The sequence below is a fragment of the Melopsittacus undulatus genome, chromosome 5 (assembly GCF_012275295.1).
Source record: "Melopsittacus undulatus isolate bMelUnd1 chromosome 5, bMelUnd1.mat.Z, whole genome shotgun sequence".
Taxonomy (NCBI): domain Eukaryota; kingdom Metazoa; phylum Chordata; class Aves; order Psittaciformes; family Psittaculidae; genus Melopsittacus; species Melopsittacus undulatus.
Genome location: NC_047531.1, coordinates 52,029,564 through 52,052,058, shown reverse-complemented (window position 1 = coordinate 52,052,058; position 22,495 = coordinate 52,029,564). Strand labels below are relative to the sequence as shown.

The 22,495-nt window shown below is 43.9% G+C and overlaps 1 protein-coding gene across 1 annotated transcript; it reads left to right on the top strand.

Annotated features, from left to right (window-relative positions):
• The first annotated feature begins 6,209 nt into the window (after positions 1–6,209).
• LOC101873635 (cystine/glutamate transporter-like) lies at positions 6,210–20,918 on the top strand. The gene is made up of 12 exons (XM_005151747.3): positions 6,210–6,405; positions 9,224–9,350; positions 10,040–10,155; positions 10,834–10,959; positions 12,730–12,829; positions 12,919–12,963; positions 13,151–13,274; positions 14,299–14,402; positions 16,188–16,284; positions 17,057–17,206; positions 19,625–19,799; positions 20,782–20,918. Exons 1-12 carry the CDS (start codon positions 6,210–6,212, stop codon positions 20,844–20,846), a joined length of 1,425 nt encoding a protein of 474 aa, XP_005151804.2. The 3' UTR covers positions 20,847–20,918.
• Positions 20,919–22,495: the final 1,577 nt, after the last annotated feature.

Below are 22,495 nucleotides of genomic sequence, written 5' to 3'. Positions count from 1 at the left end.
ATTGTCTTATGGGGGATGAGGTAGTGGTTTTGGTCACAGAAAACCCTCCTTGTCCCCCTTCCTTCCGCCAGAGCTGTGGGGGGAACAGTGAGCAATCAATCTGAAACACTGTGTACTAAAATATGAATCCCCATGGCCTAAGAAAGTCTGGGTAGGAGCCAGGAAGAGTTAACAAGGAAATGCGTTCCCTCCAGCATAATTGTATGTTTGGCTTGTGTTTTAATAAATGAGTAACAGCTGAGCCGAGAGGCCCAAAGGAGAGTCCCCCACCCTGAGGTATGTTAGAGGCAAAGTTCAGGCCCTGTGCAAGTCAGGTACTGGGGTGTGTGATTTAGCACAGAACACTGAGGATTAACTATGGGGTAGACAGGGAGCAGCAATTGGAGTGAGTGACTAATGCAGAAATGAATGCTTGTTGGGTTTGAATGTTTCAAGACAGGAAGGAGCAAAGCCAGGCACTGTGGTCGAGTGAGCTGAGGGGAGCTGTAGGCCTGGGGTGATAAATCAGCAGCACAGCAGTGACACTAAGGGGGAAATCAGTGTAATATATGAGGCAATATGGAAATAGGGGTTTTATGACTGCAGTCAGCTCCGAAAGGTTTCAGTTCCAGGTGGGTAAAGCAGGGGTATATCAGGAACCCCCACCGAAGGGGGCCCAACATCTGACAATAGCAGAAGCAGAGGAGGGCTTCCTCTGCACCAAGAACTGTCTCCAAACAGCTTGCATCTGTGGGGAATTTCCTCTTTGTGAGGAAAGCTGGTGATGAGCATGGCCATTTTGGCATTTCCCCCATTCAGGAAGTGTAAGTTGTTCTTGCAGACCATTTTAGGGAAAGCTTTGGCATTAGTCTGCCTCTCAAAGCTTTGGCATTAGTCTGCCACTCAAAAAGTGGCTCAAAAGGGCTGGGTGGTTCTGGATGATGGTGCAGTTGGCCTACTGCTGATGGGAATACTGGTGTTGGTAAAGCCCCCCACCATAGCAGCTCCTCACACCAGCAGCCCCAGGGATGGGTTCCCCAGGGAGCAGCCTGAAGCTGTTAAGCTTGTTCTTGGTAAATCACCAAGCAGTGCCTAGGAAGCAATATTGTTTGTAGCTCTCAGGCAGGGCAAGAGGTAAACCAAGGACATGGTTCATGGAGGACTTTCTGCTGCAAGGGTGAGGGCTGTCGGGTGTTGGCACAGCTCCACATCAAAAGCACACTAACACTCAGACCACAGGGCTGATTCAGTGTGACAAATTGCTGGAAGGAGGGGGGATGTTGCTGTATTACAGGATTATTGTTATTATTTTTTTTATTTGAAATGGTTAAGAAGAATTCTCATTTGGGGAAATTTTGGCTGTACTCTGTTACAGCATTAGGCTTCTCTGTTGGGTTTCTTCTGCTAGAGATGTTTAGATTTATTTTTGTTTGTGTTCTGTCTTATGCAGCTAAGAAAACAGTTTCAAATAGGACAAATTGTCTTGTTCCAGGGAGGAGGTCTGGTCTGGAGAGTGAAAACAGCTTTGCTACTTGGAGAGCCATCCACGAAAGAGCAAAGCTCTAAGGACAGTTCCCTACACTGTGCCCCACAAAAGGTATTATAGAGCCAAGATGTTGGCCTAAGAAACCCTTCTATGTGAGAGAGTCTCCTTGTTGAGTGGCTTTCTTTTTTCCCCCCCTAAGATTTATGTGCACCGGTGTCTGTCCTATGGGTGCTTCTTTGTGTCCAATGAGCAGAGAGGCAAGTGCCTGGGGTATTCCCTTCTCCTGCTTGTAAGAAAGGGAAATCGTGTTAGTTCCTTTCACAGGATGCTGGTGCACTTTTCTAATAGTCTTTGATAGCTGGTGCTATCGAAGAAGAGTTGAATTTGTCTTAATCAGGTGTGTGTGTCTCCCATATTTGGGTTTTGCAACATTAAAGTTAAAAGCTCATGAAAAAGCCAATATTCCTACACAAAGTTTGTGGAAAGTGAGTTCTGGATGCAAATAAGTGTGAGTTTCTTGTGAGTTTCTTGTGACAATCGGAGAGTGAGATGACATAATATGATCTATATATCTTGTGAATCAGTGCTATGATTGTTAAAAGAGCTCCACTTGTAGTGGCTGCTTTGGCAGAGTGGTGATAGAAAAGAATTTGTAAACTTGGTGTAGGATATAAAGCCTGGTAGGAAGGAACTGTAAAAGCAACAGGAATTTTGCTGCTTGTAAACCAGGCTCAGTTTAGTCTAATTCCTAGCCAAAGAACCAAAGCGTGGATTCGAAACCTGTTAGGTTTTCAATTAAAAGGTCACCATCACATCGTCAAGAGGTCCAGGCTCGTCACATCATCAGTCTGTTTTCCAGAAAAAGTGACTCTTGTCCAAAGGACAGCTGGAAATGCTGAAATTAAATGATAAGTAGTGTGACCTGAGCCAAGGACCATTTTATTGTCAGGGCTTAAAAATATTTTCATTAAGGAAGAAACATTAGGAAATGACAGTCTTTAGACAGACAACTCATGAGACTAAATTTGTGAAACTGTACAAAGAGGAGCTGATGGAAATGATTCTTACATTCACACCTAAGGCAATCACCCTGGATTTATTACTGCAGCTCCGGCTGCAAGCATGAGTCTGATTTATTAACCACTGTCCCTTTCAGTTCCTTAGCAGGAGTGGTAAACCAGCTGTGAAAAACTGGAAAAAAGCTGAGCTGCATGTCTTGTCTTTTCAGCCTGTTTCTTGTGTTCATTTCGGTGTATAAACAAACATCTCTCCACTCTCCTAACTAGATTTTCTAGTTGAGTTCCCAGAACAGACCACCACCAGTCTCATTAAAACTTATTTATGCTGCTTTCATGCATGAATAAAAAAAGCTTCTGTTCACTGCTGATTTTATTTAGTTAGATCCTGAGCCTTGTGGTGGACATTGAATCAGAGTGACATTTTTGGCACCAAAACAATAAATAAATAGTGGGACTGAGAAGAACAGTTTGACGCCTGCATCTTTTGCTGTAGGAAAAGGAAGGGGTTAACCTGTTCTTGGCTGTATGGCATTGATTGAGGCCCATACAAAGAAAATACAGCTGTAAACAGTTAGGAGTATTCCCTAGTAGCTGGGTGGGTTTTTTTGGGGTATAAGTCATTGAACTGAGATTCTGAAGGTATGATTTATTTCTCAGGGATGCCACACGCTTCCCATGAGATAGGAGGAGGAAGGTCACTAGTTGCTCTAGGTCTCAGTTGCCCAGCTGAGAATGATGCTTTCTTCCTCCTCTGCTTTTTCTAACTTGCTTGTTTATGTCTCTAGCTTTTCAGCAGTGTAACATCGACTCTGCCTGTGTACTGATCACAGTGGGTCCTGCTCTGTGTTGGAGCCTCTAGACACCATCACGAATAACAAATACGATTTTCCCTTTATGCTTGTCTCCTTCATCTGCATGCTGCAGTGCCTGTGAGGTAAGACTAACAGCTAAAACTAAAAATAAATAAATTGGTAAAGATAAAGACTAACAGAGTAAAGATCCAGCAGGTGTGAGAAGTTGTGAAATGGGTTTGTTTTTCTCCAGTCCTGCTGGATTGGATGATGAGCTCATGCAAAGGTGCTGCATTTTGGAATGGAGAAGGATTTGAGTCTATCCTTTAAGTCAAGAGGGTGAACAAAAAGCAGCTTTGTGTATTTCCTTTGTGCTAAGCATATTGTGAATATTCTTAAGCATTGCCACAGGATTAGCATCTCTGCATTTTAATGTGCCTGGTGCTGGAATGTAGCTGGAAAGTGGAGCAAGCAGGAATGGTCTCTCCAGGCAGTGGGCTCTGATAGGTGTTCCTTTGAAGTGCTATTCAATAGCTTTCTGTTACTCTTTTCCTCCTTCCTTCAAGAGCTTCTGGAACAAGTCCTGATAGATTACTGGACTGGACTGTTTAATCTCCAAATGCTTTCGCATGGCAGGAGTATTAAGAAAAAAAAAAGAGGCATGTGGACAGAAGTATGGAGTTTGGTATTTACTTTGGATCGTTAACCTGGTCTGTAAATTTGATCTGATCTCTCCAATTTTTTTCCTTCACCCTTCCCCCCCCCCCCCCCCCCTTTAATTTCAGAGCCCGCAAAGAAGAGCTGTCTTTTGCTGCTTTGGGATCCCAGCAAGAATTGGGGGCCTGATGGATTTTAAATGCACCTGCTTTATTTAAAGCCCAGCCAAACAGATAAGTGCCCTTTTAATTATCTCACAACAGCATTTTAGACATAGCTGTGCACAACACCTCTTTTCAGTTGGGTTCAATTCGATAAACCCTCTGTTTCACCATTGCAAATGAATACTCTACAGTTCTCCTTTCAGCTGAGAAATACCAGATGATATCGGCATTTCATGTGAGTTAATTAATTAGTGTCTTAGGGAACTGCAGCTGACGGCTCGGGGAGTTATCTCCCAGGGGTCTTTCCCTGCCTCTCTGGAGCTGCTGTCTTCAGCAGCCCTGTGAAGTTCTGGGACTCTGAGGAACAGCTCTGTGGGACCAGAGGAGGCTGATGTGACCCATCTGAGCCTTGAGGAGTCTTCTGGGACTCATTAGAGGTTTAATAACTAAACTTGGCTGCTTTGATTGAGAAGATGCTTGTGCAGGCTTGGCGCAATCTCAGAGAAACCAGTTAACACTGCTGGCAGGAGAGAGGGCTTTCTGCATGTGCTGGTCATATGTGTGTGGAGAAAGTGATAGCCCTGCTTCTTCCTGACAGTTTCCAGGTGGGGAATAGCTGGGGGTGGGGGAGAGAAGCCCTTAGTTTTATTGAGTTTATACAGGACATACAAAGGGGTATTGCGGATGAGTGATAACAAGAACTGTCCTCTCAGTGTTATGGGGCCATTTATATCTAAGGGTGGAAAACACTGACTATTGAGAAAGTAATTTCTGGCTGCTTAGATCTGCTTCTATAGGTGACTGCTGCTTGCTTTTGGGCACACCACTGCAATTATTAAATAACTGAAGAAATCATCAAAATATGATCTCTTGTACAGTGTAACTGCAGTAGCATACAGCTACAGGGCAGGGGCAAATATTCATGATACTGAAATTTAATGGCTTAGAGTAATGAAAAAAACCTACTAAAGCCAAGTGTATGAGCCTTGGAGTGGCTGTGTGGCAGGGATGGGAGCCAAATTATCTGCTCGAGACCTGTCCTCTCTGCTCTACCATGAGCTCTGCTGTTACTTGGCAGTGTAAAATGTCTACCTTGGTGTTAGGAATACAAACAGGTTTGCTACTGCAAATTAGACTACAGTAACTGATGTGAATTTATCCTACCTGCCTAAGCAGAAGATGAGTTTCTTGGTGAAGGTGCAAGGTTAGGACTGAGAAAAAGACTTGGAGAGATAAGACAGCAAAGTAGGAGGTTACTGTAGCATGAGAGAACTAGATCTGGATCAACTCATGTGATCTCTGGAATGTCTGAAATTCCCTCTTTCCTAGGGAAAGCTTCACTCCTGCTGTTATTATGAAGAAAGTTTATATTAATAGAAGAAATGACACATCTGATATTGATGATTGTCCTCTGTCTTACAATTGTAAACAGTACTTATTCCTGACTCTTCAATAATCTGATAGTGAAAAGGTTTGACAATATGTTGAGGAACACTAATAAAATGAAGCTCTAGTGAGAAAATCAGGGTTTGTTCATTTAAGCAAGGATGGATAGGAAGTTAAAAAAAACCCATCTGTATGTCCCAACTAACAGAGCAATTTGCAGCTAAAAAAAAAAAAAACCCTAAACAAGCAAATTTAAACTCAGAAATCCTCAAGGTTTTGACTGTTAGGTTTGCAACTTGAAATCTGCTTTCTGACAGTGTGCTGGTATCAATGTTTCCCCAGATCAGTTTCCATTAAATTAACCCTAACCTGGCCGGTTCCAGTCTGGGTATCAGAGCTGGATTTGGCAATCATACCCTGAAGTGTGGCAGGCAACCTGCAATGTTCTGTGCTCCTTGGCATAAGAGGCAGAAAACAGTCCTTCTCAGGAGCTGTACTGATGTGAGGTGATGCTGAGTATAAGTACCTGTGACTTGGTTGATGTATCCAGCAGCTGAGGAGAATAGATTCCACAGATCTTGACAGGTTTCTGTGAAAAATCTTGTGTGGAAAAGACGACCCCTGAATCCCTAACTCTCTTCTCATCTTACAGGTGATCTTTAAGCACACTTGGGAGTCTGTAGCTTCTGAATGCATGACCTTCTAATCCTGGGATTAGAAGAAAGCCATGGGGAAAGACAAGAAGGAACAAGAGCCTGTCTTTCTGAGGAAAAAGATAACTTTGCTGCGGGCTTTCTCACTCCTCATCGGCAGTATGATTGGCAGTGGCATCTTTATCTCCCCAAAAGGAGTGCTGAAAAACTCTGGCAGCGTGGGTTTGTCCCTGGTTGTCTGGTTTGCCTGTGGGGTTCTCTCAATGTTTGGTGAGTGGTAAACCTTGTCAGCCTTTGCTTAAGCAACTGGAAGGTGAGGGGATGTAGCACATTTTTATGTACAAAAACTTGGGAGAAAAATTATTCAGAAGTTCCCTGTTCCTGCTGCAGCAGAAAGAAAAATAACAAGCTGGTATGTCACCATGGGTCTTCATTCAAATCATCTCACTGGGGTGACAGAGAAAATCACAGCACTTATGGTTGTGAATATGAAATAATGTCCATGTCCAGGGCAGAGGGGTGGCAAAGACTGCAGATGGAGATAATATGGTCTCTGCCAGGAAAGCTGGGAGAAAATAAGGGGGCTCCTATCATGTGGAAGGGAGATGCAGGCACCCAAAAGACACTTGTAAGTCTGAAGGCTGTGCAGCGTTTTTCATAGATACTGTGAAAAGGGCAAGAAGTGACAGTCTTAATATGCCAGAAAGGATAGAGAAATATATTGCCTGGGGAGATGCAGAGTATCTACCACCCAGGGATGGGTGTCTGGGTGTCTGTTGAAACAAGGGGAACACAAAATAGAATATCTGCAAAACCAGAAATGGTTTGGAAGTGTCCGATGCTGCCTTGGAGCAGGAGATAGAGCAGATCAGTTCAGCCCTGCTTTCTGTGTGTTACCCGTGGCTTGGTTTCTGGCATCATTTAGTACCAGTCTTTTATCACAAAGGGTTAACTTTTGATGACAGTTTCATTTTAGTTCTTCTGAAATACTGTAGCTCTTAAAGTTGTGATGGATAAAATGAGTGGCTTTTAGTTTCCTTTATTAACTGTATAAAATCACCATCTCAGAAATTGTCTGAAGGTGCTGTTAGGAGAACTGCAAGATCTGTCAGCTCTGGGGAGAAATCTGATGTTTATTTCAGTCTGTGACTTTACAGTTCTTCTGTCATAACTTGGGAGGAGTAGGTGGAGAACCCCAAACAACCCAAAACAAAAAAACAAGGGAAAAATACTCCATGTGGAAGAAGGTACTGTGGCATGTATGCACAAGTTTAGAAACTGAGACATTCAATTGTCAGTACGGCAACAAGCGTGGTCCTTACTCTTAGCATATGTGTACCAATATTTCATGTTGCAGCCTATATGTACTTTTTGGCAAATTATACACTTTTGCTTAAAGAAAATCTTAAAATATAATGTGAGCATGGTGTTTCTTTTACCTTAGCAGAGCAATAAATGATAATGTGTGATGATCACATAACTTGAGCTCTGCTTTACAAGTGGAAAGGTTTCCTCTCTTCATTGCATTCTTTGATAGACTCTGCTAGAAGGGCTTTGGGAGGCTTTTTATCAAGTGATTGTATTTTGTAGCCAAATCTGTTGGAGTGTTATTCCCTTTTATCAACTTGATTACTTCTCCTGATTATTTCTCTGGCACGTCTTTTGCAGTAAATTGAAAAGGCCTGCTTTCTTTTAGGCTTCTTTTCTTTCAAACACAGCATTTATACAAGTCTGATAGCGTAAGTTCAGCAAAGTACTTAACTGCACACTTGAACCATGTAAAGAGACCCACTGGAATAAATAAGATGACATGCCTTTCTCTATTTGACACTTTGAACAGTGGTTCTGCACAGATTTACCAATAGAGAGGTGGGAAAAAATTGAGGTCCTCACCACTGGCATGACCTGCATATATAGCACAATCACCATTGGACTTGGAAGTATGGCCATATCACCACAGAGTTCCTCTGCACTCTCCCTCCACTCCTAGTATCTGAGCTGGGCAAAGAAGTATATAGCACAGCTACAGATGGACTCACCCCACAGGGTCAAATCCCATTTAGAGGGGGAGTTCTGCTCATAGAAGTGAGGTGTTTTGAGATTTGTGGTGGACAGAGGATGTTTAACCTCGCAAGTGAATCCAGTGTAGGCGGGGCTTAGAATTTGTACTTGGATATGTTCAAATGGTATGGTGAATTCCTCTATGGAGAAAACACAGATGGGTTTGTTTTGGTTTGTTTTTTGTTTTTTAGTTTGTGTTTTTTTTTTTTTTTTTTTTTTTTTTGGCACAGGCAGAGGCATGCAGGTTTCTATCTATTTTCCCAAAAGCTTTAAGCTGTCTTCTATGGCTCACCTCTCTCATGGTTTCTTGTTGGGCTCTGAAGCAGGGGCAAGGAGGCACAGAGCACTTGCTAAGACAGGAGCAAGCAGTCCCCGGGTCTGTCAGTACACTCATACATGGACATGTGAGAAAAGACCAACTGAGCCTCTCGTGTGGAAGCTTCTCTTGCTCTCCACCATTGGGGTTATGTTTTCCTCCAGTGCCAGGTCTTCCCTCTTCACCTGAAAGACAGATGTCCTTCCAGGTCCTCTCTCTTGTGTCTTTGAAGGAAGGGATTTATGTGAAGATATGAGATAAGGACATAGGAATATGGACTGTGGTCAAAAACATGATTGAAATGACCAGTTCAGCCACGGCCTGTCAGCTGAGCTGCTGGAACTGCCTGGGAAGTACCATTTCACCAGACTGTGAGAAATGAGAATCCAAACTTCGGGACATTTTTCAAAGAGAACATATTATAGCTTAGTGCACTGTCATGTTTCCACATAACTTCCATGGAAATGTTGCATCATTAACTAGAAAATGGAGAATTTCTTTTCATCTGACAGAAAAGTTGATTACTTCAAAACTTACTTCAAAACACTGTAGCACACAAAAATAGAGAAGAGTATTTCTGCTATTCCAAATTTGCTTCCTCTAATTCCCTACTTATTTTAAACAGGTTCATTCAATCCCTGAAAAGTCATACAGAACGGAGAAAATCCATGGGATTATTTACTCAGTGCATTCCTACCTGAACTTTTACAGGTGCCTTGTGTTATGCAGAGCTTGGAACAAGAATCACCAAGTCTGGAGGACATTATATCTACATTTTGGAGACACTAGGGCGTTTGCCAAGTTTCTTATTTCTGTGGGCAGAGTTTTTTGCTATTAGGTAAGAGGGTTTGTTTGTTTGTTTGCCTTTTGCTGGATGCTGTGATGATTTAAAAATACCCCAAAGTTACTGTGCCAGGTAACAGTCTAGGCAGTTTTTAAAGGAAAAAGTAGAAACAATTTGAACAACTTGTAAAGTTTTTCAGTGATAAAACAAGAAGGCATCATGAGTTAATAGTTACAATGTTCAGTGTGATCTGTAGTTGAAGAACATCTCTCTTCTTCTGTGGCAGCTGGTAGCCTTCAAGAGCCATGGTATTATTTCAGATCTGTTTTCCTGTGAAACTTTCTAGGATTGTCCTGTGGAGACAACTTTCTGGCTCAGCCCTGACTTAAATAATATTATAAAACTTGTAAATTACTTCTTTTTCAACTTTAAAAAAACTTTAAAAAGAAAGTCCTCATATCTCAATAACCTGTGTCCTTCACATAAGCTGAGATGCATTGCTCAGTATGATTAATCTCAATTTTTGCTTTCAAGTTGGGAATGAATCTTTTTGCAACATGCGATTTTTAACCCATTTACTGAGAAAAACCTATGAAAAAGACTCAATGGGAATTTACCATCTGCATGGGTCAGCAGGATTAGGCTGGCTGGGGAAACCTCCCCTCCAAAATTTTGTGCTGTTTTATATCATGCCATTTCTCCCCTGTCTGCAGACCACAGCTTGTGCTCGGTTCCCTCCACAGGCCTGCCAACAGTGCTGTGATTTCTTTGGCATTTGGAAGCTACATGCTGGAGCCATTTTTCGCCCCCTGTGAACCCCCCGTCCCTGCTGTGAAGCTTGTGTCTCTACTGGGGTACTGTAAGTACTAACTGTTATGGAGCTGCCAATCTTGGAGCCTCTTTGCCCCACACCAGCGGCACTTATGGGGCAATATGTTCTGGGATGACTGTGGGATGGGGCCCCATCTCTATCCTCTTGGCCACCGAAAACTTCTTTATCCAAGGATGCTGGTTTTGGGCCACTATATTCTCCAAAAAGTGGAATAGGCCTCCCTATTTACCATCTATTGCCTGAGGTTGGAGGATTGTGCCAAATACCATAGTAGCAGTTCTTCAGGAATAATTGTGTAAATATCACCGATTGAGGGTTTAAGGCCAAGGTTTTGAAATCCTCACCTCATGTACCCAGCCTGTGAAGCTGTCCTGCCTGCTCTGGCTGGTGTGTGCTGGCACAAGACTGGTGAAAGGGGGCTGCTGGGAGAGATGTTCCTGCAAACCTCCACTTTCCCCCTAGGTAGGCATGGATCACCCAACAGGAGCCAGGCTCCTGGTCCCACTTAGAAGCAGAACCCAGCTCCCCCTCCAAATGCTGTATACTGCACCACATGTCATGTTTTCTCACATCTCTCACCCCAAGCATTCTCTCTGCAAAGACACAGCCTTCTTCTCCCTTTCATCCCTAGAGGGGGGATGCTGTATTTTTTTTCTGCATGCATTGAGCAAGGGTTACAGCGTAGCAGTGTGGTCTCCTCTCCAGACATGATCCTCGCCCTCAATTCCTGGAGTGTCACCTGGAGTGGCCAGCTGCAGACAGCTCTCTCTGTTGTCAAACTCCTGGCTCTTGCACTCATCATTGTGCCAGGGATGATGCTGCTAGCCCAGGGTAAGTGTGCTGCTGTGTGGCTGAGGGAGGGTGCTCGACATGCCCGCCTGACATGGCTTTTATCAGTCCCTAGTGACAAGGTATTACTCATTTAGCTGGCAGGAGCTTTCTCTGCATGTGTGCTGGGTGTGAATCAGCTGGGAGCTGAGACGAGGGTAGTTGACACTAAGCTGTATCACTGCACTTATGTACTTGGCTCAGCTGTGCTTTCTCCAAATCTGAGTGAGCCTCAGTACCTGAGGCAGTGCGAGCCTGCCCAGGGTCACAGAGGCACCTTCCTCTGCAGGCAGTCTTTCTTTGGCATCAGACTGGCCTGTTTACAGTGTGTCTTGAAATCCTGCCAAAACAGTGCAAATTTGATGGACATCAGTGGTGTGTGACCACATCTCTTGGTGACCTAAGCCAGTCACAGCTGTGTAATGAGTTACCACCCCTCAGAGCTGAGCCCTGGTGACAGCATCTCTAACCCTTCTGTGGCTTAAGCTAATGGCTTTTACTTTCTAATTGAGAAGAGTGGTAATTTAGTAAACACACAATGGGTTTTTGCCAAGTTAGAGCTGCAGACTAGATTGCATATTCACATCCCGAATGGGGAAAAGAAACAAACCTGCCAGTGGTATCTTTTGGGAATGATTCAAGAATATTTTTAAGTGCTTTAACCCAAGCCTCAGTCTGTAGAAAAGCCCAAGGCATTCCCACTCAAGGGATAAAGCTTGCTCCTGCTTCATGCTGTTACCTTCCTCTGCAGAGAAAACAACACAGGCAGTAGGCTCCACGTTCTTGTTTCTTTCTGATGTCTGGCGTTGGCTCTTTTGAACATGCAAAGATCCCTTTGGGCTGGCAGCACTTCTGAACTGGAGGACTGCCCTGCAGCTAGAAATCCTGAGCCATTATTGTTAGGAATTCCTTTAAACAACAATCTGGAGCCCTGGCACCCGTCCTCCAGTGAGGAGGATAAATGCCTGTGACATCTGGAGAGAGAATTCACAAAGAGACCTCAATATGACAGGTTGTATTTAATGTGATTCATAAGGGACTCTAAATCAGTCATTAATGTAATGCAGACAATAACTCCTTCTTATGCACCATCACTTATCAGCAATTTACAACATAAAAAAAACTAACTCGATAGTCCCACTTCCATGTTTTTGTTTCATTTTATTCAAAACTATTTTCTTTTTTTTCCTTAAAAGTCGATTTTATGCTTTTAAATGGGTTTCCCTGATTCCCCTGCCACCTTCTTCTTTTTCTGGTTACACTTGGATCTTGTCAGAGCAGAGGGCAGGCTGCTGGCTCTCACTCCCTCCTCCACCCTGGTTCCCATGCTCTGGCCAGTGTGGGGCTGGGGTCAGCCCTTTGGCAGCAGAATCAGGAGGGAGCACAGTGAGAGCCAAATTAGCTGCCTTGCTGGCTGCACCACATCAAAGTGGAGTGTGCATCCAGCTGCTTAGGGAGCTGTGGGGGACAAAAAGGGGGTCAACCCAGCAAATTAACTTTGGACGTAAAGAAAGGACGAGGACAACTTGGGTCCGCTCATCTCCACAATTTCCTGTAGCTGGATGGGAATACCTGTTCTGTCACTGTGAAGTAAATGCATTGGCACAGCACTGCAAATTAAAGCAATTAAATGAATCTGAATACCTGGCTCCAAGGAACTCACAAACACTCTTCCTTGGTCTGGGCAAGAGGTACAAGAGGTGTTATCCTGTGGGAAGGAAGCTTATCTCTGACATTTCTTTGCTCTGTGTCCATTGTTTATTTCTTCTGTAGGGCACACTGAGAACTTCGAGGATGCTTTTGACAGGCAGTCCCTGGTTTTGGATAAGCTTCCCCTGGCTTTTTATGCAGGCATGTTCGCATATTCAGGCTGGTATGTGTGAAGGGTGGGTTCTTCATGGGCAGCAGACTGGTGTCCCAGACATGGCTCAAACTCTGTCCCTGTCTGTTCCCACCATGCAGGTTCCAGACCAGCTTTGTGCGTGAAGAGTTGGTCAGACCTGAACGGTAAGGCTGGGAAGAAGTCATTTTGGGTTACCAGTCTCTGGGGTACCATGGCTTTCACAAATGCAGCATGAGAGGGAATAAGTTTGTGGGTTCATCTAAACAATGCCAGCTGCAATCTGAAGTAATACTGTGCATAACAAGGGATAAGAGCTTGTTCTTTGTGTGTGTCTCTTCCCCTTTCTTGTAGAAACATCCCCCTGGCTGTCATCGTGTCCGTGATCACAGTAATTGTGGGGTATATGCTCACCAATGTCTCTTATTACACAGTCTTGGAATCACGAGATGTTCTGGCTTCTCCTGCTGTGGCTGTGGTGAGTCGTCATCCCTACCATTACCTTCCTTCAGTGTGGTCAGCTTATACTAAAGGGGTGGTCATGGCAAGTGTTTTGGAGATGGCTTGCCCATAAAATGCTTTATTGCTTTCTCATTTCTCTGGATTATTGGGTAACAGTAACTTCTTCTAGTCTTGCCTGAAAGATAATGGAAAATCATAGAATCATAGAATAGTTAGGATTGGAAAGGACCTCAAGATCATCTAGTTCCAACCCCCCTGCCATGGGCAGGGACACCTCACACTAAACCATATCACCCAAGGCTTCATCCAACCTGGTCTTGAACACACCCAGGGATGGAGCATTCACTATCTCCCTGGGCAACCCATTCCAGTACCTCACCACCCTCACAGTAAAGAATTTCTTCCTTATATCCAGTCTAAACTTCTGCTGTTTAAGTTTCAACCCGTTACCCCTTGTCCTGTCACTACAGTCCCTAATAAATAGTCCCTCACCAGCATCCCTGTAGGCCCCCTTCAGATACTGGAAGGCTGCTATGAGGTCTCCACGCAGCCTTCTCTTCTCCAGGCTGAACAGCCCCAATTTTCTCAGCCTGTCTTCATACGGGAGGTGCTCCAGTCCCCTGATCATCCTTGTGGCCCTCCTCTGGACATGTTCTAACAGTACCATGTCCTTTTTATGTTGAGGACACCAGAACTGCACACAATACTCCAAGTGAGGTCTCAAAAGAGCAGAGTAGATGGGCAGGATCACCTCCTTTGACCTGCTGGTCACACTCCTCTTGATGCAGCCCAGGATACGGTTGGCTTTCTGGGCTGTGAGTGCACACTGAAGCTGGCTCATGTTTATTTTCTCATTGACTAACACCCCCAAGTCCTTCTCTGCAGGACTACCATGAATTTCCTTTTACCTGCAGTGACAGTAGAAAAGGCAAGATTTATGTGGTATGTTTTAGTCCTTCAGTGGAGGAATTTTTTCTCTTTTGGATCTGATATTGCCTGGAGATCACATGTTCCCAAAGTCACATTTGCTCTTCCTCCAGAGCTTTGCGCAGCAAGCCTTCAAAAGCTTGACTTCCGTGATCCCTATCCTTGTCTCGCTGTCCTGCTTTGGAACCATGAATGGAGGAATCTTCACATTTTCAAGGTTGTGTCCCTAAGAATTTATTACTTTATTTGGCTTATTTTGTTGGAGGGAAACACCAGCAACTTGTGCAACTGCCCATCCATGCAGTAACATTTTAGCTGCCCATGAGGGAAAATAAGGCCTTTGACTGCTGGGATGTCAACTACATGATGATCTCTGTTGGCTAAGAGTCACCCTATCTACTTCTGGCCAGGTCCACATTTTGGTGTCTAGGGCTGGTCACAAACAAATATTCTAAATTCTTCCCCCCTGCTTCAGTTTAAATCCCTAGTTTAAAGTGAAATGTCAATGTTTCTGGTGAACTGGAGGCTTTGTTGTTGTTGGCAGCTGCTCAGAGAGACTGTCTTTTGCTACATTCACTCAGCTGCTCCACTACAGGGCACAAGGTCCTTCTGTTGTGAGGATCTCTGGCCAGAGGCAAACTCTCCCTTGAGGACTTTGCTTTGAGGTCAGCAAAATGTTATCAGGGACAAGCTATTCCTAAGCAATAGTTGAGGCTCAGCAAGTCTTGTAGCAATCAGAAGAACTTTGTTCCATGAAAAAAATATCTTGCCAGCTTCACTGGCTGCTACACTGCATGTGCTTATGGGAGCCTTGAAATTAGAGAGAAGGGCAGAGCCCAGAGAGAAGCACATCATGCTGGTCCCAAGGAGCTGAGCAAACTCTCTGGAACTAGTTCTGTTTCACAGCTTCGATTGCAAAAGGAAAAATCCCTTGATATGAAAGGGATGTATCATAGTACAGAAGGTAATGAGTTATTTGATCCACTACCCTGAAGTCCTGTATTATATACAAGTGGAGAGAATCCTCCCCATTAGCTCCTCTAGATCCTAGTTTTCTTTGAGGGTGAGAAGTCCCTGGGCAGCACAGAGATTCTGCATGTCCTTATCTCCTTTCTCTCCCCCATCTTGCACTATTAACATAATCACTGCAGAAGGGCCATATAAATAGTAATGGGGCCTCTCTGGCTGTTGGCCAGTCATACCCCTGCAAAACCACAGAGACAGCAATAAAACCAATTTTACACTCATGCCCCAGCTGCTTTGGGCCCTGCTCCAGCCCAGCTGATGCTCTGGCATGGTTTGTTTGGGGATATTAAATTTATAAAATTAGATGCAATGTCTTCTCCCTAATTGCCCTTTCGTGAGTCAAAGGAGAGATGCAGGCAAGGGGATCTCTTCTGTCATTTTGTAGCTGGCCTCTCGGCAGTATGCCAAGCTATATTCTCCAGCAGCTGGCCAGAGGATTGAAATCTCTCTATTATTTGTGGAAACTGCACTTTATTTTCTTTTACATATATATATATTTGAATATATAATATATATATTTTTATGCATATAGAAAAATATAGACAGCAAGACTGACAATCCCTCTTCACAAATTCATGATCTTCTCTCATGAAGAATTGCAGTTTGTGACCCCTTCACTCCCTACTGGAAAAACTAGCCCCTTCTCTGATGGCAAGAAACTTTCTTGCTTCTGTTTGCTGTCTGGGCTCATTCATGGTCACTTTGGACCTGCCCACAGGTCTCTCTCTGCTAACTGGCCACCTGAGGGGATGGTGGCAGTGGTCCTGCTGGTGGGTTCTGTGCTGAGTTGAGCTGTCCTGGGAGAGGTATGGAAATTCAATACTGGGCTTTTCCACCAAGTGCTCCAAAATGTGGCTAAAGCCAAACCTGTGCTGGGGAACAGTACCTTGTGGCCTCAGGTCAACCCAGTGACTGTGATCTTGTTTCTAGTCTGGAAGTGTGGTGCTAATGCACAGGGCTCCCTGTCTTTTCCTAGGACCCTGTTTGTTGCTTCCAGGGAAGGACAGTGGCCTCCTCTCTTCTCCATGATCCACATCCGAAGGCATACACCCCTTCCTGCTGTCATGTTAATGGTAAGGAGATCTGACTGTGTTGCAGTCTTGTCTTTCTTGCAAAGCTTGTGGAAGCTGAGGAGTTTTAAAATACGTTGACACTAAGTCAGCCTCTGAAAAACAATGAAAGAGGAATACTGAAAATGGCTGCAAAGTATTAAGTCCTCTTGTGCCAGCAGCAGTATCCAACCCGCTGTCTCAAAGTCCCTGCCTTGTAGCCTTGGGCAGTTTTTTAAAAGTGCTCCCCTACCATCTGCCACAGTTGCTTATTGATGTTGTCCTATGAAAACACCTCGTTGGCTTTGGTATTTGGAAAACTGAAATTCCCAGGTGTAGTGGAAATGCAGAGAAGGAGCATTTGCAGAGATGCTCTCAGGTGGGCTTTATGGTTTCCTTTTTTCCCCCAGAAATGGTCCAGCTCCATCCTAACTGTGCTGCAGTGCCTTCTGCATGTTGGCTGACCTGCTAAAAACTTAGAGATCTTTGTAGGTAGCCTTTGTGCTGGCAGTGGAATCTTTCGGATCATGCATGCTTGGGACATAAAGCATCAAAGATGCTATTGATCTTGAAAGGATTGCTCCTTTCTGTAACACATCATTATAGTGTGTTTAGGCCTTTTGCCTTCAGTCTGTGACACTGTTTTATAAAGCTTTCTGACCTCTGAAATGTTTGGGCTGTGAAGTAGCTGCCTGTGATTGCAGGGGGACTGGAGGAGGTTATCCATATTACCCTTTTCTAGTCCGAGGACCACAGTAAGGCTTTAATGACTGTATTTCATTTTCACAATGCTCAGTTCCCTTTAGTTACTACCATGGTGTGTATCGGAGATATCTACCATCTACTGAACTTCTTCAGCTTCTCCCGATGGCTTTTCATAGGATTAGCCACCCTTGGGCTCATTGTTCATCGCTGCCGTCACCCAGAGCTGCAAAGTCCATTCAAGGTAACACACAGCATGTGTCTAACGTTCAGGAATCCATAGACTTGACATTTCTCCCTTGTATTTGCTAATAATTAGAGCATTGCATGGTTGTGGTTGCCCTTATGCTCTAAGGAGTCTTAATCCCTATTGCTCAGGAAGGCATGTGGGGAGCTCTTATTAGTTGGTGTGTGTGAACAGCCAGATGTGATCAGTTCTATAAAGCTGGCTCTACATAGTGTCAGCAGTCACATCTGTAAAACGGCAGCCTGCTCCAGGGGGGCAAAGTTTCAGGCTGGGAACCAAGAGATGCACAGAAGGCAGTTGGACACTCATCTGTCATGGGCTGCAAGGAGGGGCCCTTGCCTGGCTATTATTTCAGTGGTAGGTAAGTCTCAGCTCTAGCTGAGAAGTAGGAGGGAGTCAAGCCACAAGGAAAAGAGGATGGCCAGAAGAATCCTGGGAGCAAACCTGAATTGAGGGGAATCATCTGCTGGCACAAAAATATTGCACAGTGTAGAGCAGCTTGTGTGCAACTGTTGCTGCCACAACACTGAAGGTGTGCACAGCAGATAAATGTGTACCATGAAGTGTTAAGGCACCTTGTCCTCTCATACCTTTCCCTAGCCTCAGCTGAGCCCCTCTGGTGGCTTTTCTCATGCTGCTGGGTGCTGGAATCCTCTGCATTGGTGGGAGATGCTGGAGTTGGTGCTGGAGCAGCTTTCTTTTGCTCAGGGCACCTTTTCTATTGACACATAATGTGCAGAAGGTGTTTGGCTGGTGCAGTTCGGCTTGCAGTTTGTTCCCATCTGGTGCCTCCAGCCAGCTCTTGCATGGGAGAGGAGACTTCTTTGCTCACAGACTCTGTGCTTCTGGTCAGTTGGAAGCTCGGGACAGAAATGCTTCCTGCATCTCCCAGGGCTCCTCCCCGAGCTGTTCAAAGCCTGATGAAAAAGTTTAGGGTGAGTTTTCTTCTTGGTCTTTGCTGGAGACAGTGTGTTTTGCAGAGACCTTGTAGCTTTCCAGTTTGATGGCTGGCTGCATTCGTGTACTCGCCCAGAAACAGAATTTAAATAACTTTTTCTTTTAAACCAGGCTCTTAGGGGAAGTTTATTAGTGGATAGCACTGGCGATGTTTTCAGTTGCTGACATTTTGCCCCATTTATTTTAGACAGATGTCATGGTTTAGCTGAGAATTAGGATTTTAACGGTTCACAAAGGCGGATTAAGTGAGGGAGGGAAATGCTGGAAATTTGGTCCATTTGATTGGGTTTTTTCTCTCCCTAATTTCTATAACCCCTTGAAATAAGCCATCTGGAAGAGCTGAACGCAGGTGGTGTGGGCATGTGCTGCGCTCTAGTGGACAGATACAGGTCGTCTTCTGCCACAGGCTTACGAGAGCGAAGCATAAAATACTTGCGGTTCTGCTGGTACTTTTCTCCCCTATAGCATTTTGAGTTTAAAAATTGTGAGAAAACACCGGAAAGAGGAGGAAGTAGTGCTCTTGCACACCTTTCAAGCAGATGTGCAGCATGAGTGTGTGTGCACAGGAGAGGCTGGAAGGGGATGATCCATCTGGAAAGACAGCAAGAGCAAGTAAGTTTGGTGGCTGGATGGCACCTCTAGAGCAACTGATGTCTTCGGGCTTGGCATGGTCCAAAATAGGATTTCTATTACCAGAAAAGAGATTGCCACCCTAGATGAGACCAGCAGCACCTTCATTTCATCAGCCTTGGCAAAGAGTAACTTGGCTGAGGTTGGATTTGAAGACTGAGGGAATGCTTCACAGTTCTATTATTTATTGCAGTCTTCCACTTTACTCTCCAAATAAGTCAGAGAAATTGGCTCAACCAACAGGGCAAGGCTGAAGTGCTGACTGCTTCTTTAGCCTTTTCATCAAGGTATTGTTGAAACTCATGGTCTTAATGCAGATGCTATGAAGATAGGGAGTCTGGTTTTGGTCACTCTATGTGATGGAGGCAGGTTAAAATGAATCTCGAGTGTCATAACTGAAAAATAGTTTGATTGAAAGTGCTGCTGCTGCTCTTGACTTCAGATTTTCCACCAGTAGTTGCCACACATGACAAATCAGTATGTGTGCATGTGCATGTACAGGAGCAGTGCGTTCAGAAAGCAATGGGGTATAGCTGCCTTCTCCACCTGCTTGGCTTCCAGTTGCTTGTGAGGTATATACTTTGATTCATGTGACTCATGCATCTCACAGGGCACACTGGGCTCCGAAGGTGGTACATGTCAATTTTTGTTCAATGCATTCTACTAATTTGCAACTGGTTGTACAGAAGCAGGGAGCAGGGCAGCTATGTGATTTCTCTCATCTTCTTTAAGATGGAGAAGAGAATATGGTGTGTACTGGTACATGTGGAGGCTGATTCCCTACAGCTATCAGTTTTTCCTGAGAGTCTTCTGTGCTCTTTTCCCCAGGTTCCCCTGTTCATTCCCATCTCTTTTACCATCATCTGCCTCTTCACAGTGGCAATGTCTTTCTACTCAGACCCTGTGAACATTAGCATTGGATGCGCCATAGTTTTAAGCGGTTTTCCAGTCTACTACCTCATAATCCACAAGCAAATGTCAGATTGTTTCCGTAGCCCATTATGTAAGTATGCATTTGAGGTTGAGTATTGTGGACCTAAAAACGCACACAGGGGTGGGGATGTTGGTTTGGTTTCAGGGCTCATCTCTAATGCAAGTTGCACCATGACCAAAAGAGTTCAAGAAACGTAAATTGTGACCCCTACCACTCCTTTGATGCCTTTCTCAAGACACAGCCTCTGCAGCCAAAAAGCTAAGGGGGTAGGCTGTGCTGCCTTCCTGTGCTGATCATCTGTGGTCGTTGGCAGCCAGGCATGGACTGGGTCTGCCTGGTTGGTGAATATACTGACAAGTGAGCTTGATTTTTTCTTGTAAGAAAGACAGGGCTGATGTTTATCAACAGGCAACAGGGAGGGTTTTCACACCGCAACCCTTGGGTTCTGTTAAACTTATGATATCTTCAGGATCACCACCTCTCAGTCAAATTTGCCTGACACTGAGGAATAAGATCAGAAGTTAGGATGGAGAGACTGACAGGCAGAGACTGTAAATCCGTGCCCAAATACACTTACTGAAAGGCTGGGGAGAGGACTAGTAGGAGAAGGCAGTGCTGCCTGAGGGCTATCTGTTTGGTGAAGAAGCCAGGATTTTTGTGGCACAGATGTGTTTGTGGCACAGATGTGTTTGTGGCACAGATGTGTTTGTGGCACAGATGTGGGTGTGTGATTGGGAGACATCTCCACTATTTGCAATGTCTAGCATGGATTTCCTTTGGGTGTAGCTCTGGTGGCATAGCCTTTTCAGAAACAGGAGTCCAGTTTTGAGTTTAATTTATGATTTCATTTATGAATCTTTTTTCTTTTGATCTGGTGTTGGGCTGTGGTGTATCTGTAACCACTGAACTGAAGAAAACATACAGCAAGCAAGAACACTGATACAGTGATCTGCTAACATAAGGAGCTCCGGCCAACAGCTGATGCTCTGATTTTCAGTCATATCTCAAGACTTCCTCGGGACTAAACATTTTTCTTTCCCCCCTCTTTCAGATTATCTTACACATAAACTACAGTTACTGCTGGAAGTAGTCCAACAAGAAATCAAGACTTACTGAGAAAACCATCAGAACTCACATGAGAATGTAAAATCAAGTCACTTCGTTTCTGATACCTTTGATCCTACAAAGCAGGCCATGCTACTGTTCTTTTAATTGCTGCAAATGAGGATGAGCCTGAGCCAAAACCTTGCTGCAAGTCTTCCTAAGTTTGCTGATTGGGACTGGGATGAGTGCATCACATCTGTTTCTGCCCCTCTCTTTTTTAGCAGAACAATCTACTTCTGTGAAATGAGCTTGCTTTGCCTTCAGGGTGTCTTCAAAACCAAGATCCTATTTTGCAGCCTAGCCCATTCCTCAGTAAAATAGTGTGTGTGTATACTCACACTATGTTTTAGTTTTCTAACTTGGCAAATTGAGGGAGGGAGTGTGTTGCAGACCTTAGAGTCCAATACATGGAAGCCAAATGCAGGTTTCAAACCAGTACTGTGTTGTAGTAGCCATGGTGTGAACAAGTATTAAGAATGGAAATGTGTGTGGGAGAATAAATTAGAATTAATGGAGATGAATTGGAAATTAGGAAGCAGGGGGATTAAACTTAGTTCACCAGAAAGCAAACCCTTTGAAATTTAATTATTAACAAAGCAAAATGAGCATGTTTTGCTTTGTTTTATTACATAAGCAGAATAAGCTTATTTTGTTTTGAAATTTAAATTTTCAATTTAAAATTTTATTTTTTGAAATGACCTTTCAAAATGCATGAACACATTAAAAAAAAAAAACAACCCAGCTAAATATTAACAAGAATATAATAAAGTAGATCCTGATCTTTCCTCTACCTCCCTAGCCCTGGTCTTCACCAGTGAAGTTGAAAACTCAGATTTTGGCCCAACTCTAACGACATTCATTTTCTCCTTTAGTTAGACAAGACTTTAGTTAGATGAGGCTTGGGCAGATTCCTGAATGTGTGCATCTTTTGGTGCTGTAAGAAGACATAAAGACTTCATGTCAGGGCTTTAACTTCAAATATGCAGTCAAATGACTTGCTGAATCAATACATAAATGCTTATTTGAACTATTGACATAAGAAAGGTTTCCATTGTTGGATTACTTTGGTTTTCATTATAAATGTGTCAATGTTATGTCCAGATAAAACAGCAACTGACTATTCCCAATCAGTTAATTGTTAGTCTTTTTCTAAAAGATGGGAACCAGTATGCTGAGACTCCTCTAATGGCTGCTGGAGAGAGGAATAGCAGAACATGGAGCTTTTTTAATCTTTTGTATCAAACATTTATGTACTTAGAGTAAGGCCAAAGTACAAACCCAATGTAATCTACTGAAGCTTGTAAAATTCACCATCAAGATTTGGAACTACATAAGTTAAGGCTGGGGTTTTTTTGGTTTGGTTTGGATTTTTGTTTTGGTTTTGTCTGGGGTTTTTTCAAAGTAATTGAGAATAATTTTTCTTGTTATGACTGCTTCCTGTTCCTTTGCTGAGTTAAGCTGGGATAGCAGCACTGTGGTTGCACGGCTGGTTGCCTATTTCTCCCCTCCCCTCCTGCAGTTGAATTTAGAAGCTGCTGGATGTTGTCCAACAGGAAATCCAGTCTTACTGGGAAAACCACCACAACCTACTCAAAGGTACCAGCTTTAAATGATAATGTGATTTCAAATGAGAGATGGAAATATTTCCAGGCTCCCAGACA